Source organism: Mustela nigripes, chromosome 16 (assembly GCF_022355385.1).
Source record: "Mustela nigripes isolate SB6536 chromosome 16, MUSNIG.SB6536, whole genome shotgun sequence".
Lineage (NCBI taxonomy): Eukaryota > Metazoa > Chordata > Mammalia > Carnivora > Mustelidae > Mustela > Mustela nigripes.
Window position 1 is genome coordinate 29530859 of NC_081572.1, and position 18461 is coordinate 29549319.

General features: G+C 47.1%; 1 protein-coding gene across 1 annotated transcript in view; it reads right to left on the reverse strand.

Annotated features, from left to right (window-relative positions):
* The window catches only part of MMD (monocyte to macrophage differentiation associated), a 63847-nt gene continuing 45386 nt past the window's right edge, over nt 1-18461 (reverse strand). Inside the window, exon 7 of the mRNA XM_059378888.1 lies at nt 1-703. Coding sequence (XP_059234871.1) covers nt 365-703 — 339 coding nt within the window. The 3' untranslated portion in view covers nt 1-364. The remainder of the gene's footprint in view (nt 704-18461) is intronic.

The window sequence follows — 18461 nt, forward strand, 5'->3', positions numbered from 1 at the left end:
GTTGGTCGTGGATTCCTGTCCTCTCTCTGGGCTTTGAAAGTCAAAGGAATAACACCACAGGCTGAGGCACTTGGCGCTTTAATCCCTGAGGGTTGATTTCCTTGCAAGGTTTCTACCCTAACGTAGTACGCGAGAGGGAGTGGATTGAGGAAGGAATCTCCGGGAATCTCGCATCCATGCTCCTTCCCTTAAGATGAGGAATCAGGCACTGGTTGGTAGAGGCTGGAGTCCACCCCAGGGTTGCAAACTCCTGCTACTGCCCATGCAGTAACATCAGCCTTGCACCTAAGAACGGGATCCCATCTTGAACCTTCACTCAGAGATACACTGATAGAGTGGAGGGACTTTTGAACCCCATAATCACTCACATGTGAAAGCCTCCCCAAATTTGCACGTGCTTACGTAACCCTGGGATGCTTGCTTTACGATCTTCTAGATGCATCCCCCGCCCATAGATTGCAGCCCCGAGACCCCTTCCAGCTAGAAATTCTGAAGCCACGACTGAAAATGAATCCCAGGACGGGAAGAGCGCGGATCTGTGCCATTCGATTTGAACCTGCAGCGCGAAGCGGGCTGGGGACCATGAGGTCTTCCTCGGGGTTCCTGAAGATGGGCTTCCAGCGGGAGTCCGAAGAGTGCAGCTACAGTCCATGTTTCCTTCCTGTCCTGTCCCTCGGCCGTGTCTGGAGGCTCGAGAGATGCTCTAGGAAGGAAAGTCATCTTCATGAATGTCTCACTCCGAGGAGGATGCCCTCCTGTGGGATGAGGATCCCACCATGTCTGAACACCCTGGTCAGGTTCCCTCCGTCAGCCCAGCCGGCCCTTTCAGCACCCCCTGTGAGGTACTCCTCGGAGAATAAATAAGGAAACAGAGGGTTAGCCAGAGCAAGCCTTGTCCAAATTCAGAGAGCAGCGGGCAGTCTGTGCTGCAGAGTACATTTTGACGTCTCTTCCTCCCTGGAAGGGAGAGTGGGGAGGTGTTCTCACCTCCGCCAGCCGCCTGCATCTCTTCAGTGCCCTACAAACACACCCCAGCTTCCTCAGCTATAAGTAATGAATTCTGAATCAATAAGAAAATAATAAATGCCTTGGCCAGGGGGCTGAGTCCCCAGCCTGCACCCCGGGGCTTTCCCCTGTACCCCACCACTTCTGAGATCAAAGGTCATGATTGGTGCCTGAGGACACACAACCCCCCCCCCCCCCCGTTGATTTTTCATCTGAGATACGTCTGCCTTTCCTAAAAGGAATCTTCCCTACCTATAACCTTATTCTCCTCTTCCTATCTCTTTTCTTCGTAGCTTTGAAGGCCTGCAAATGAGCGCCCTTTGATAGGGCTCCCTAGACAGCCTGAAGAAGCCCCTCCCTGTCCTCCACCCTCCCTACTTCCCGTCGTCGTCGGTGCAGGAGGCCCTGCAGAAATCCCTTCCACCTTCTTTCAGGTTCCCCGGCCCCCTGCCGCTTCCCCAGAACTACAGAGGGAAGTGGACTCCTACCAAAGCCTTATGAAAAGGTACCCTCAAAAGACCAAAGTGCCTTTCTTTCCTCTGAAAGAACATGAATCCCTGAAATAGAGGGGAAAAAAAAAAAAAAAAAAACAACTTAAAAGCAGAGAGGAGGTAGGGGAGCAAGAAGATGCGACTTCCCTTGGTCTCACAGTTCTCAGTGGGAAGCCTGGAATGGAGCTATTTGTGCACAAGACAGACACGCGCCTTCTACCTTTCCCTTCTCCCCCTCTCCCCCTCGGGTGCGGTAGTGGAGGGGGCACGTGAGTGCGGGGATGTGGAAACCAGCTGGGAAAGACCATAGGAAAAATCAAGGGTGGAGGAGATTCAAGGCTCCAGAGAGGTGGATGGTATGGGAGAAGCCCAGACTGCCCGGCCCCCTGACTGTGACTTGTGCAGACACCATGGCTGACTCTCTTAAACAGTCCCCATTCACCAACATGTCTGTGTGAACAGGAAGCCCTGTTCCCATTGGCAGAAATCCACCCCAAGGCACTTTTAGGATCACACGATAATGTCTGAGTCAGGGGATGCCTTTGAGATACTTCGTCTGGCAAATCCTTTCATTTTTCAGACAAGAACATTGTCCAGGGAAGGCAAGTGACTTGCTGAATGTCACACACAGCAAAATACAAGCATAGCCACCCCTCCTTCAACAGATCAAGCACCCTGTCTCTTGCTCTTTTCTACGTGGACCCAAGGGGCAAAGATGATCTGATCCTAGCTTTGCTGATGGATGATAAATGGAGGCACGAAGAGCCTGACTCCTTCAGCATACGGTCTTCTAAGGCTTTAGCAAGGTCTTTAAGTGTCCAAATGCTACCCAACTTCAATGTCACTTTTCCCATGAAGTCTCTAGGCTCCTGGTTAGAAGCAGCCACTCCTTCCTCTGATTTTATTTTTTAAGATTTTATTTATTTGAGAGAGAGAAAGAGGCAGAGAGAGAATACAAGAGGAGGGGAAGGGCAGAGGGAGAAGCAGACTCCCACTAAGCAAGGAGCCAGATGTAGGGCTCAGCCCCAGGAACCTAGGATCATGACCTGAGCCAGAGCCAGACGCTTAACCAACTGAGCCACCCAGGCACCCCTGAAGTGATTTTTAAAATGATAATGTCAAAAAGGGGCACCTGGGTGGCTCAGTGGGTTAAAGCCTCTGCCTTCAGCTCAGGTCATGATCCCAGGGTCCTGGGATCGAGCCTTGGCATTGGGCTTTCTGCTCAGCAGGGAGCCTGCTTCCTCCTCTCTCTCTGCCTGCCTCTCTGCCTACTTGTGATCTCTGTCTGCCAAATAAATAAATAAAATCTTTAAAAAAAAATAATGTCAGTGTTCTCTGTTTTTCAGCCATTTTTCTGTTCTTATGGTAGAAAAAGTTTCAGTTTTTACCAAATATGATAGGAATTATGATGAATTTTCTGCTGAAGGTATTTTAGTGGAAATTTTCAACTGTGGAGACTTTGGAACGCTCTTAGATAAATCCTGAAGGGAAACAAAAACATGGAAAGTACTATAATTTCTGGAATTTATTGAGAAGTGAGCTGTTTTATGTATCTCTGCCAAGCTTGCCCAGATGAAGATTGTAAAATCCCTGTTTGTAAATCTGTTACTTTGTGTGAAAGAAAGTTTCGAAATTAAAATTGGTTTAAAAAAAATTGATTAACCAGGAGTAAAGAAAATAGGCCTGACAAATCTGGCTACTGAACGTGAGTTTGCAAAGACTAATTTTGACAAAATCACTGACAAATTTACAAAAGGTAAGGAACAAACATAGAATTTGTAATATTCTTTCTCATTAATTACAACAGACAAAACGTGCAGGTATGTACATTTTTCCTTTACAAGAAAATACATCGGTAAAATTTTTAAAAGTATTAGTCTGGTACTATTCCTGTTTTTCCTCATTTTTATTTTTTGTTATTACTGATGTGATTATGTGTATGACATTCAAGGAGAGAAAAATTTCACAGTTTTCTGCCATTATTATTGGTTTTAAAGTAATTGTTTTGTACAGAGACAAGGAGGCTAAAATGACCCATTCTGAGTACATCCCTGGGTGCTCCCCCACCCCCTCCGCTGCCCCCTCCCCCGCCCCCGCACTGCCCCTTCTCACTCCGTCCCCCCATGGTGAAGACAATTTCCTCTTAATCCTCCAAGAAGACTTGCCCCACCCACCCCTCACAGAATCTTGGAAATGAAGCTCCTATGAGGCTGTTTCTGGCTAGTTAAGGTTTATTAGTTGTGTCTTCCCTATTAAATTGTAATTGCCTTGGCTCTGGGTCCTTGTCCATTTTTACAAGGCGAAAGGAGGGATACAATATCCTCCCTTGGAATCCCCTGTATGAGAAGGTTTCTCCACCTCCACACTACTGACATTTGAGGCCAGAAAATTCTTTCTGGTGAGGGCCACCCTGTGCATCATAGAATGTGTCACAGCACCCCTGGCCTCTTCCCTCCAGATGTCAATGGCACTCTTCCCACCCTCCCCCTCCCAAGGCGGGGCCACCAGAATTGTCTCCAGAAAGGTTCTGGTTGCAAACCACTATTTAGATGGAGAATCTACAGCTTGTAGTTGAAATGGGCGTGGAGGAGGCCGTCCTCTAGGTTGTGGAACTTGGACAAGACTCCTAGCATCACTGAGCCTGTTTTCTGCATCTGTAGAGTTGGAATAAGAACATCTATTTTGTTTTGATGGGAGGTTCAAAAAAGATAATGTATGTGAAAATGACTTGTATGCTCTAAATCTATTTGTGGTTGTATAAGGTCATTATTATAGAGAGGTCAAAATTTTTACACTGCAATTCAGTGGTAGGGGAAAAAATGTAGCTCTTAAAAGGATCTATAATTGATTTCATCTTTATTTGAGTCCCCAGAAAACTTAATTGGCCAATTAAATGTAATTTCTTCTTTTTCCATTTAAAACCGCCTTTTCCATTCAACTTGATCTCTTTGGGTTAAGAATTCAATTAATTCAAGATACAAATGTCCAGGGAAGTTTCCCTCAAGATCTCTCTCCACCTTCTTCTCTTTCCCTGTGTTTGGGTAGGGATGGAACTTGGGAGTCCTACAGTGACTGGTGGGGGTAGTCTCAATTTTCCGAGCTGACCGCAAGTCGCCACTGATCTGTGAGCTCTTACTGGGTATCTGCCTGGCAAAGAGTCCCACCTTGTTCTTTGGAGTTTTGTGTTTGGTCCCCACTCCCTGCAGTCACCTTGTCTTCCACCCACATCTCCTTATGTCCTTCCTTTCTTTCAGCCTCTGCATCTCCCAGAGACCTAGGTGTGTTGCCTGCACGGAGCTGGAGTCTGAAAGTCTCTGCAAGTCGGACCTCTGGCTCCCTTACCTGGACACCTTTCTCAGCCCCCGCACCACACTACGTGCATTCTGGGCTGACCATGGGCTATCTAAGACATTTACCTTTCCCAGAGGTAAGTTAACCACATCGCAGTGCTTCTAAATTCATGCTAAATATCTTTCACCCTTCCCACCCTCAACACTGCAGGGTTCGGCCTTGATTTGGGGAGCAGAAGCACCCCCATCTCCGGCCTCTAACGGACTCTCCTCTTCAGTGGCACTACAGCCCCGGGGCTGCTGGGAGGAAAACAGGTTCATCAGTAGGAGAACCTACATTGAGATCTATTTCAAAACCATTCACAGTTACAGCCAAGGCTCTGAGCCAGGTGATGGGAAAAACTAGTCCTCTGAAAATGAAAAGCATGGCCCAGACGGCCTTCATTCTTCAGCCACCTCTCCTCCCACAGTGACGGCCTCCTGCCCTTGAAAAGCAAAACTTTGCCCTTCCTCCTCGTTTCTCTGCCTTCTCTTCCTTTGCTCCTTGTTTTTCTGTTGTCATTGCCTTCCTCTCGGGATTTGGTTTCTGTGTGTGGTTTGCTTTTGGGAGTTGTCCCCTAAAAAGAGGCCCTTGGGTTAGCTGAGGGCTCCCTGTTTGCTTTCCCGTCTTTCCTGGGGAAGCCGGGCTGACACAGCTGCTCTGGCAACCGGTGTTTCCAAGGAGAGCCGCCAAACATGTGGAGGAGCCTCTGTGGGGAGAGCCGGGCCAGCATCTCCTCATGGAGAAGCCATTCCAGGGGGTTTCTTCAGAACCACTGACAAGGGCCAACCAAGACAGACTCTGGGTTTACTCACCAGCCTCAAGAGCCTCAGGAAGCATTCCTAGTGGCTCCATTAACAGCTTCCTCTGAAAAGTCATATCCTACAACCTATTCAGGGCCAACTATGCATTCTTGGTAGCACCCCCAAACTTACGCTATAAGAACGCACACATGGACACGTCTCGCCTTGGACTCTCTTTGGAAGCCTGGATTAATATAATGGAACTTCCTCTGCCACATGGACTCCACTCTGGCATCCCCTTCGGGATGGATTTTAATTAGGAAAGACACAGCATTTGAGTTATGCTTATTACTTTCAGTTGGCTTGTACAGGCTGTGGATTTAGGAAAAAGAAATGGAAGTCACGTGTGCTGGATTTTCTAATGGGATGGATCTGGAAGGGAAAAACAGGCCAAAGGAATATTTAATATCTCTCTCTTCTTCTAGGCAGCCTGGCTGAAAAAGGAGGTCCAGGTTCTAATATCATCGTCATCCTCATCACTAACACTCCCTCAGCACCTACCCGAAGCCAGAACTCTGGTTAATAAGCATTTCATAAGCATTATCTTACTTAGTCAAAAAGAATTACTGTTTAGCCAATAGATCCTACTGGGGACCCTGTTTCTAGAGGAGACCAAGGATGTGCACTTGGCATGAATCAGGGGTTCCTCCCCTAGAGCTACCGTATAGCTATCAGTGCTGGCTGTTAACCATGCATATGTGATGAATCGATGGTGAGATAAGTGAATGACTGAAAGTAGGATATGTGCTCAGCATGGATCAGATACACAGGAGTTATGTGCAGGAATAGCGTCTGTCACCCCGCAGGGCTGTCTCGGCCCCAGACCTTGCTTCTGGGTGGACCAGATAGTAGCATATTGTTCCATTTCACAATGGATGGATAACTTTTTAGTGGAACTTGAATTTTGGATGAATAGGGAGAATTTTTCTCCCCCGAATTTTTATTTATCTCAAAGGGGATAAACTTTCAGGACACAATTATGATTTTAGGCAAATGATATAACCCATCTGACTTTCTATTTTCTCAACCACAAAGTGGCTATAATAATGACTACCAAAGGGAGTTTTCTAAAGATCTTAAAAGATCAGATATGTAGCCAGGGATTGGGGGCTCAGATATATTAAATGGCTTTACCATCATTACTCATTCAATTATTCAACAAATACTCAATAATTATGGGCCATACCATATTCTAGGTTCTAGGAGTACCCCAGTGAAAGTGAAAGACAAGGCTCCTTAGTGGGGCAGAGGAAACAAACAATAAACACATAAACAAGATCATTTCAGATTACAGTAAACACCCTGAAGAGAGTAAAAGATAGAATGAAAAGGCCATGCTGCGGGCAACATGAGGAAACCTTAGAAGTGCCTTTGCAGCTGAGACTGGAATCATAAGAGAAAATGCCATGCCTGGGATTTTTCTGGGGGGTAAGAGTTCACTTAACAAAAATGGCACATGCAAAGGTCCTGCGGCAGAACAGACTATGATGTAGAGACAGAAGAGCAGTGAGCTTAGTGAGTGAAGAAAGGGGCCCTGGACAGGGCTAGAGAGGTAGGCAGATGTCAGATCATGGAAGATGTTACAGACCTGGTGAGCAGTTTGGCTTTTATTCTGAGAGCTGCAAAAATATTTGGAAAGCTGTAGCAGGGGAGTGGTATGTTCTGATTTACATTTGAAAAAGATCCCTCTGGCTGCCATATGGGGAGTGAATTACTGGACCTATATGCAAGTTAAGTGGAATAGTTGAGGGCAGAGGTGATGGTAGCCTGGAGTATGGGAGGCAACTCTGTGGAAAGGCTTGCATTCGGATGGTGAGTAAGGGAACTGGGACTAGAACCAGGCTTATGGCAGTGTCTGTCCCTCTGACCCACTATGTGCCAAAATAATTTTTTTCTTTTCCTTCCTTCCTCCCTTCCTTCCTTCTTAAGATTTTGTTTATTTTATTTGAGAAAGAGAGAGAGCATTAGTTGGGGGGAGGGGGAAGAAGAGGGAGAAGCAGGCTTCCTGCTGAGTGGGGGTCCTGACATGGAGCTCCATCCCAGGACTCTTAAAATCATGACCTGAGCTGAAGGAAGACGCTTAACTGACTGAGCCACCCGGGCACCCCTCTGCTTTTCTTTTTTATTTTTTTTTTAAAGATTTTTTTATTTGTTTATTTGACAGAGATCACAATTAGACAGAGAGGCAGGCAGAGAGAGAGAGAGAGAGGGAAGCAGGCTCCCTGCTTAGCAGAGAGCCCGACACGGGACTCAATTCCAGGACCCTGAGATCATGACCTGAGCCGAAGGCAGCGGCCCAACCCACTGAGCCACCCAGGCGCCCCTGCTTTTCTTTTTTAAATGGATTTACCTTTCATAGTGCTTCCTGCAGGGCCATAAGGTTGCTGGGAACTGCTAAGGTCAACATAGAAACAAGAATAACATGCTGGCAGGATAGCACCCTTGTCCGCATCCTTAAGGTTTAATGTCCTGGAGTGTTGGACATGAAAGGGGCCAGGAGAGCGCATAAGGGCAGGAAAGGAGGGGCTGGCAAGGTCTTGGGGTTCCCACAGTGAATGGGGCCTCTGAGGCGTGCCCGGGGAGGGTTACACTCAAGGAGGGGGCCCATTTCCACTCAAGCTCAATGACCTGGTTGGCAGCACAAGGACAGAGAACCTGTTTGAGACTGTCAGGAGGGACCAGGTCAGCAGGAGCCTGGGGACTTCAGAAGGAGTGCGTGGGAGCATGCCCTCCACTTTGGAAACCTGAAAGGAGCTTCCCCCGAACCTTTTCTCAGCAGTGCACGTGCTCTTTGGAGGCGAGGAGGAAAAGGGGCTGTCACTTCCTCATGCTCTTTCTCAAGGGCCCTGTGTGCCTCTCCATCATTATCTTTGAGACATCTTACCATGATTCCTTATTAGTGGGTGGGTCTCTCCGTGGGACCGGGGTTTCCTTTGAAGCTGTCTTACTTACTTTCCCATCCTTGCATCATGTCAAAGGAACAGGTGCACAGTAGGCAGTCAGCAGACGTTGCTGAACTATGCAGTGTATGACATTCCTAGAAGCAGAGAACCAGAGATTTGCTCTGCATGGATTCTAAGAATTCATAAATCAACAAGCCCAGGGATTCTTAACTTTTGGGAGTCACAAATCCTTTGAGAAAATAATGACAGCCATGGACCCCAGAAAAATCCATATGTTCAAAAAAAATTTTTTGGAGAGTTTTTTTTGTTTTGTTTTTTTTTTTTTTTTTTTTTAACGGATGGAAAAATTGAGGACCAGAAAACAGAAGTGACTTATTCGAAGCTACCAAACTTGTCCCTGACAGTCATACCTGGAACCTGGATGTCTGATACTCCTAGTCTGTGTCCCTTTCACCGTGCCTGGGCAGAGCCAGCTAACAAGGGGACTCTGTCACGGTCGTCACCCATAGGGTGCCAAGATAATCATCAGGACCATACCAAGAACTGGCCCTGGAGAGAATTCTTAGAAAACAGATGACTGCAGAGATATGAAACTGCTATCCTGGGCTGTCGGGATCATGCTGTGCCTACTCTGGGCAGGCCAGGAAGAGTCTCAAGGGTATTTAAGTCCTGAAAGTTAGTGACTACTCAGTTGTCACCGAGAGCAAGACAGTAATACCAACTGTGTGTCCAGGGATACAAGCCTAACTATAAGCACTAATGAGCTCATTTTCAGCCTCCTGGGTACAAACACTTTGAAGCAGAGAAGCTCTGTCTTTGCATATAGATATATTTAGGACAAAGTCCCAAGGCGATGCAGGGATTGGGAGGCTCCTCTGGGTGGCTAATGCAGAGGGAAACACAGATTTCTTCAGGTTTAATCTCACCCCCTCCCACTTAGTGAGGGACAGATCAACAGAGACAGAGTCAGAGAATGTGATGGAAGACATCAAGAAGGAAGAAGGACCTGAGAGTGTGGGGCGAGAAGAGGAGGAATGGGAATACAATTTCCATACAAGGCTGTGGGTCTGTACAGTCCCCAAAACACTTTCTGACTCCCTTACGTCACCGAAGCCTCCAGCCCTGTTCCTAATGGCTGGGAAGACCTGGCAAAAAAAAAAAAGGAACAATCCCTTTAACCATCCTGGTGGTTTTCTTCCTTCAAGAGTCATAAGGCTGGGGGCGCCTGGGTGGCTCAGTGGGTTAAGCCACTTCCTTCGGCTCGGGTCATGATCTCGGGGTCCTGGGATCGAGTCCCGCATTGGGCTCTCTGCTCAGCGGGGAGCCTGCTTCCTCCTCTCTCTCTCTCTGCCTGTCTCTCTGTCTACTTGTAATCCCTCTCTGTCAAATAAATAAATAAAATCTTTAAAAAAAAAAAAAAAGAGCCATAAGGCTGGGTCCACAGGAAAACAGAACCAAACAAAACACACTCAAAAAAAGAAAGAGAACTCCCTTCCCACTGAGGACCGTCATTAAACACCAGATGTCCAGTCGGGAGAGACTCGAAGCCAAAACCGCTGTGCTTCTGCTCCCAAGTCACCTCTGTCCTTCCCCGCTTGGCTTTTTTCAAACCACAGGTCCCTGTGCCTGTCAGTCTGAGGGGAGCTTTCTCTCCAGCCGGTGTGACACCACGTGAGTCCCTGGCTTTCGAGCTGCAGTGATGGGTGGGGGTGAGCCTGCCACTGTCACGCTCTCCCCTTACGGGCAGCCCCCCCACCTCGCCGCCCCTGCCCCGACACCTGGCAAATTTGTATTCAGTTCTGTTCGGCTCCAAAGCTACCTCTTCCATGTTGCTTTTATTCCTAGACTCACTGTCTCCTCTGTGCTCGAAGATGAGGACAGCTCACATTTTTATATCTATTGTGTATCCACCATGTGCTACTTACAGCCTCTTCAGTCTCAGAACTAGGAATAGCTGAGATTCTTCTTCAGAACTCCTCTGCATTTATCTTGGCACACTGAATCATTTAACGAACCATATTTCCTTTCTTCATTGCCTTGGATGCGAAGAAGCCCAAAGCCACATTTGTGACCCCCTCGCTAGCGAGGATACAGGATACTCTTTTGACGTGATCGGGGAGGCTTAACCTTATCTCTTGTTTTCCCTCGTGTTTCCTATCCTTGCTTTTTCTTCACCCCGATTTTATTATCTGCTTACGAAAAGTCACTGGGTTCCTTTTGTTTCGTGTGGGGAAGCTCAAATCCTATCTGAAATGGGTCACGATGCAAATAAAACTAAAAGGTGTTGTCGATATAGCTCTGTAATTTTCCTAAAAATCTTGCAACTTTCAAGGAGCTCGGAGAGTTTGCATAACTTATTCAAGACCATGCAACTTCTGAATCAAAGAGCTAGGAGTCAAATCCTTGTCTGACTCTGAAACTCAAGCTCTTGACATATAATTGCTTATACTTAGCATTAGTTCTGTACCCAATTTCATGCCATGTCCTACCCATGTTATCTCATTTATTCTCATGGCAACCCTATGACGCAGTTACTCTTATCACAGCTATTTCCAGGTAAAGAAAGTAGGCTTCAGAAAGATCAAATCATTTGCTCAAAGGTGTTCAGCATACTGAGATTCAAACCTACGAGGCCTGAACTTTGAGTCTCTCCAGATTCCCCAACTCAGAATAGAGATAAGCATGCAAAGGAAAAAAAAAAATCAGATTCCTAATGAAATATTTGACTTCTTCTGAGTGTCCCCTTTGCCTGGTTATATCACAAAGGCTCATCAACTGACAAATCCTATTGGAGCAATGGGTGTCTGGCTAGAAGGAGGTATTTCTGAGTTTCACAGCTCTTCATGGAGCAGATGCATCAAAAGCACAAAGTCTGTGTGCAGTACTGGGTTTTAAATGCCAGCTTGAGCACTGACAGAGAGGAAGATCACTCACTACCTGGCGCCCAAAGGGTGGAAAGAAAGGCCTTTGGAAAGGGCGGCCCTGCTCCCAGGCGCCATCTGGCAGTAGGGATGGGGAATTGCTCGGAGGAGGAAACCTACCAGCATAATGAAAATTCCCGAGTACAATTTACTGGGGCTCTGGTGCGCTGGGTACTTAACTGCATAAACGAGAAACTTGAAACTCACAGTAATAAGTAATTTGCCAAGTGGTTGGACCACCGTTTATTTAGCCTGTCTGGGCCTTTATGTCCCCTGCCTTGTGCAAACTCTCCAAAAGTCCTATTCCTTGGTAGCTCCCGCCTTTTGCGGCCGCTCACGGCTGGAATCGGGAATGCGCCCCACTCCATACTGAGGCATTCGTGGAGGCAAGCAGCAAGTGTGTTAGCAGTGGGTACTAATAGGGCTGTTGTCCTCCATGTGCCCACACAGTTGGCCCAATTCACGGCAGGGGCTTCCTGCCTTGGAGACCATGTCTGAGACTCTAGCCCCAAGTTTCAGTCAGTTCAGTTGTGCTTTATGACCCATATTACTCCCACCAGCCCCCGCTCCGGGGAGTGGGGAACACTGGATTCTTCTCTCTGTGCTCACTGATCATTGACGTGGCGCCGTCACAGATAACCAAAAGAGCCAGCCCCGAGCCATACCACCACCCTCGGAGTGCAGTTTGGAGCTCTGGTGTTGACAGTTTCCCACACCACGCCTAGAATTATCCATTAGCTGCCTGGGCTACCCATAGGGGAACAGCCCCCTGCCCTTAAGCCATCCGCCCCCTAGGCTGTGCTCTTCCTAGCCCCACTGTCACCAGGGACAAGACAGTGATGGCTGCAGATTAATTCTCACACGATCGTTACTGACCTTTGGGAAATGTCTGGAGAGATGGAAAGGGGCTAGAAATTTGAGGACAGACCAAATGCTGCCTCGCTTTGCCAAAAGGGACAATGATGGATCCTTATTACTTCAATAATTATAACATTCTTTAGAAGCAAATGATGTGTGAACAGTAAAGAAATAGTGAATAATAGGAGTTGGGAAAATTCGCTGTGAATAAATCATGTAAAATTAACCAACTTTCCTTTTTAGAAAAAGGTGTATTACTGGTAGATTTTGGAATGCTAGAGACACAGTTTGGAAATAGAAGTGCCCCAACTAGTTAATGGACTAAATGTTCCCCTGGAGGGGATACCCTGCAGAGCCCCAAAAGGCTGTTCTGTGCTCCGACTTGGGCCAGTAACGTCTATGACTCCAGTGAAACCCAAAAAAGCATACTTCCTGATGCCAAGATTCCAAATTATTTGACATCTTGGAACAACAACAAAATTCAAGAAAATGGAACTTTAGGGCACCTGGGTGGCTCAGTGGGTTAAGCCGCTGCCTTTGGCTCAGGTCATGATCTCAGGGTCCTGGGATCGAGTCCCGCATCGGGCTCTCTGCTCAGCGGGGAGCCTGCTTCCTCCTCTCTCTCTGCCTGCCTCTATGCCTACTGATCTCTCTCTGTCAAATAAATAAAGTCTTAAAAAAAAAAAAAAAAGAAAATGGAACTTTATTAGTGAAAACAAAGTCTTACACCTACTTGAAAACAATCAGATATATGAAGGAGTAGCCAGCGGTTCACGGGAGAGACTCAGGGTTCCGAGGACTACAAGCCCAGAGTGAGCGAGCAGTGGGATGTGGGGGCTGGGGAAACATTGTGGGGGGCGGGGGGCTTGGCAATTTCCATACAGTGAAGCAAAGACTTCTGAAAATCCACCCTTCCACAAAAGCAATGAGAACACTGGCAGAAATGATCGGAATAGGGGCACCTGGGTGGTTCAGTGGGTTAGGGCCTCTGCCTTCAGCTCAGGTCATGATCTCAGGGTCCCAGGATCGAGCCCTGCATCGGGCTCTCTGCTCAGCAGGGAGCCTGCTTCCTCCTCTCTCTCTCTCTCTCTCTCTGCCTGCCTCTTTGCCTACTTGTGATCTCTGTCTATCAAATAAATAAATCTTTTTAAAAAATGGTCAGAATCAACATTTTCAGAACTATGGAAATTAACCAAAGTCTTGCAACAATCCAAGGAGTATTTATTCAGGAAAAATGGCTGCATCTTCATCAAAAACAGTGGACTTTGTGGTATGTTGTCTATTCCTACCCACCACCCATATATTTATATAAATATATAATGATATATAAGGATATAACTATGTATATTATATACAAATATGGACATATTAATAAGATAACATCTGTATATAACATCTTAGCAGTGTGCCCGGTACACAGACACCACTTCATAAATATTAGCTTATTAATGACCCATTTCCCTTTCTCCCCTTCTTCTATTAGTTCTGCCTCCATGCACAGTCTGTTGCTAGATCCCCTTCATTATTCTTTCCTAATGTTCACAGCAGGTGGCAAGAATGGTGGCCTCTTGGGTCTAGGCCAAGGATCCCACTGATAAGCCTGGGTCAGGCTGGGCTGTCTCTGGGAAGGGAGAGGCAAAGGTGAATGGTAGCCAAGGATGAGAACCAAGATTAATGGCAATAGTAGGGCTCAGACCCTGGACATATACTAGTTAAGGCAATGGACAGAATGTGAAGGGAAGCAGGAGAAGTGAATGAGGCAGACAGAGGGCAGAGGACACAGCTGGGACACAGTAAGGACACTGGGGCCGCTTGGAGTCTGGTCCTGGGTTATCGTGTGCTCTACCCCATCAAGTCATCCTTTCTCCTGCATCTTCATCCGTACGCTTTACTATCTGGACAACTGCAGTTGTGTTGAAGTTGGGTCCCATAGAGATACACCCAAGGCTCTTCCAACATTGATTTTAGCTCCGAAAACTTATATCCAGTTCATTTGGGGAGCTGTAAGAAGGTGAGAGAGAGGTCTAGGTTGCTGAAGACTCCGGTTTCCACCAGCTTCAGTCACTGTTTCATGGTTCAGCTTCATTTTTATTAACTATTGGGGTTTCTCCTAAAATTTAGTTTTATTAAGAGCTTTTGCTTTCGTCAACTTTGGCTTTGCACTGGTCTGTTGCAAGCTTCCCAGGGGGCATCTCTCCCTTTTTCTTTCACTCTTTTTTTCCTGCACTGCACTCTGAATAAATCATGCTAAGTACCTTCTTCATAAATTCCCTCCTCCTTGCTCCAAAATATCGATGGACTCTTTATCATCCTCTGAGCAAAGGTCAAACCCTTGGCTGAGCCTCTGGGGCCCTCTTCAATCAGAATGAAAGGAACAGGTTGATGTCTTATGCTGTTAGGATCCCTGACACATGGCACACACTCAGTAAGTAAATACCAACTTCGTATCTGTGACTGTTCCCAAAGGGAACCTCTATAGCTCCCGTCTCCTAGAACACAAGGTACAGGACTAGTACCTTGTAAATCAAATGAGGCTTTTCTTCTGACAGCAGACTTCCCGTGTCTATATACCAAAGCTTCCATTTGGGGGAATGACCTAGTGATGTTTAGGGTCTTGAGTTCCTGTCTTGGGAGGAAAATAGTATGGTGATGTTTAGGAAGTGCCTTCAACTTCTATTTTCTGTCACCTGGGAAGATACCCACTTCGGACTGGCCTACAAATATAACCACGGGGATGACCTAACCAAAGAGCCCTTGAGTGCTTCATCATTACGCCTGACTCTTGATGCCCCCTTGTGGCGATCTGTCACCATGCAAGGGTTACCAAGAGGAACCCAGAGCTGTCCTTCAGTGGGCACCTAACTCTGAGCCAACTGCTTCCCAGGCATTAACCCACATATGCACGCCACCACAGTCCTCTTAGGGAGCTGCTGTGAGTTTTACAACCTGTTCTAAGTAACACAGCTAACAAGTAGCAGAACAGAGACTTTCTACCCAGCAAAATAACAATTTAACTGAGAAAATTATTTTAAATACCTATCACGGAAAGACTCTGGAAAGTGTCTTAAGGGCTTAGAGCGAAGGAAAACATTCTTTCATGAAAACCTATAAACTCTAGATAGGAACAGCACAGGTCTGTGGCATCTGAGCCATGTTCTGCTCCATCGTCCTCCCCACTAGCTGCGTGTTCTACTTTACCCGGGTCTTGTGCAGCCACAGGGCTCCAGTGTCTCTTAGACTCCAGTCTGGGGCTGTAGTTTCACTTCTAAAGGGGAAGGATGCTGGTGTCTCTCAGTTCCCAGCCCCATTTTGTGGAAGTTCTGTTCCAGATAAGCATAGCAGGAGGACTAGGTCCCCTTTATCTAGCCTCCGCTGGTAGGGCAGAAGCTCTGCTCCAGTCATGGTAAGTCAACGGTACTGGGGCCCTGCCCACACCCCAGCTTCCTTGCAGGGCAGAAATTCCATGCTGGGCAGGGCAAGCTGAGAAGACGAAGGGTTTCCATATCCCCTTCCCCTAGGACTCCCTCAAAGAACAGGATGTCATCCTGGGGAAAGAGGGTCTGACCCAGTTCCAGTGCAGTAGTAGAGGGGGTTCTGCCTTTTGGGAAAAGCATGCCCTAAGGAGGGAAAAGCTCTGCCCTATGGGACTGACTTTCTCTGGATTAAAGTGTGGAAAATTTCATGATGACAAGCATTGTTGAAAATAACAGCCATCTTTGTGGAAAGCAAAAGGAGACTGGTATCCCATCTGCATGATACAAGCAAAATGGCACAGCAGGCAGAAGTTGAACAGGGAAGACCAGGGAAAGAGAAAGCCGAGAAGAACTCTCCTTCGATCCCAGTCCACTCCGGGGGTCAGGAAGGCTGGGCAGTACTGCACCCCTCAGGAGCAACTGGAGCCAGACGAGGACACCAGTCCCTAGGGACTTTGACAGGAGCCGTTTTGGCATGGGAAGGGGAGAATGCGTGCAGGAGTGAAGCACGAGCAGATGTGAGAAGTGGAGACAGTCTGGAGAAAGCACGAGGAATCAGAGAATAGGGTGGAGTTGCACAGGGACATGGGGTGATCCGAGTAGTTTTGCACTGTGTGTGTGTGTGGATCCAGTGAAGGAGGAGCAGTTAATGAGATGCAGTATTAGTGCTCTTGCCTTCGAGAGAGACCAGACCAGGTGGCGCATGAAGAGACCGGCCTTGCAGAGGAGGAGGACACGTGCTCCGTTGAACGAGGGGTGGAAGCGAAGACTGAGCTCATACAAGCACGTGTACTGAACCGGTCAAGGAAAGGCAGCAGCCCTTCCATATGATGGCTTTTACTTTACCAAAAAGTGAAAGACAAGAACAGGAAATTTGGGGAGAGAAGGGGAGCTCAGGCTTACCAGATCTAGAGAGAGAGAGTAGGAAGCCAAGGCACCACAGTGACCCATTCAGAGTGGGTTATTCATTTAGAGTGACAGCTCTTTGCCCCACATTGTGTTTCCCACAGCCATTCCCAGGAGTGCTGGGCTAGAAACTCTTCCGTTTGTGGGGTGGGTGTGATGAAGACAGAAAAGGGTAAAACAAAGATAGCAGCAGGGGAGTCATGACATTGATAGATCATGAAATAGAAGCCATAAAGAGGTAAGTAATATCAAGAGAGGGCCATTGAACGATAGAAAAAAGTTAAGTGGCTGGACTCGTCGGTCAGAGACCTAGAAATTGGACTTCTAAAGCCATGATTTTTGGAAGGGGTGCAGGTAGTTGATAATGTCAGGGGCAGGGTCACGGGCACCTGGGTTGAGGTACCGTTGAGAAGTTCACCGAGTTGATGTGCAAGGTGTCGGGTGAGCAGCGTCCCTGAAGATACAAGTTATTCAGCTCAGTGGCATTGATCGCAGGAGACAATGACTGTGAATCAAGCCCTCAAGACTTCAAAGAAGGAGAGCAAGTGACAAGGAAGGGGAGAGGGGGGTAATGAAGCATGAGCTTCAAAGGAGTTGGGTTTGTTGTGTTGCGTGTTTTGGGTTTCGTTTGTTCTCATAAGAGCGCAGAGGAATAACTGTCTGGAAGCAGCAATGGCAACAAGGAGGACCATTATCCTTCCACTGGATCCTGAGCTATGAGAGAGGAAGCGGGCACACAGTCACCTTGGGTTTCAGCTAAGGTAAATGGGTGTCGGAAGTACTCGAAGAAGTGTTCGAAGATAGAGATGAGTTTGCTGATCACTTAGTGGAAGTTCTTGGTGGCAGACTAGTAAGGGGTTAGGAGGGAGGGAAAGAGGAAGGGGATGGTTAGACAAGGGGATGTATAGATACGTTTTTATTTAAAAAACAAACAGGAGTAGCATTACTGATTGGTAAATAACTTACTATAATATTGATTAGTGACATACATTATATGTGTATAAAAAATAATCTCCTACTTGGTGAAATAACTACAGAGAATTCCACCAGCCTCTGATTTTATTTTTATTTTTTTCTAGCATTTTAAATGGCTTCCCCATCCATTTAGACGTCTTAGGCTCTCATTGGTGGTTTGTGGCTTTGATTCTGTTCAGCCCAGCTGGAAAACAAACCATTAGGAAATGCATTTGGACCTCACTCTGTGCCCAGCAGAAACAAAACAGAATATCTATTTCATTAGCACACCAGGACCGGGGAGAGGTGAGAATTCTCTGGAAAGAAAAGTACAAGAGGGCTCAGAGAGATGTCAGCCAAGCCCCACAAACTCTATTTTCCTTCTTTCCAGACCATGTCTCAATCAAAGCAGCTGGATTAGATAAGGCTCTCTGGTTTAAGATGCTGAAATTGATATTCAGATTAAAGGTAATATGAGGACGACTTTCTCTCCCAGATGAAGGGTTTTGTGTGAGGGAAGACAGCAGGCAAATCAAAGGGAGTACTGCGGCTCTCAAAGAAAATGAGAACAGGAGAGGGTGATGGGGGAAATAGCTTAAATGACCAAAAGAAAGGCTGCACTTGTCTACGCAGGTCTGGCCTGCCTGTCAGACAAGTCAGACGGTAGCCAGCCTTATGCTGCTCTGAAAAATGACAAGGAGCCACCTGCAGAGACCCAGCTTTTGATGGCCTGGGCAATGTGTTGGGACCCCAGGGACCCAGCTTCTCTCCCTCCTGCTAGGAAACACGTGGAGCCATCCACTGGAGACTTATGTAA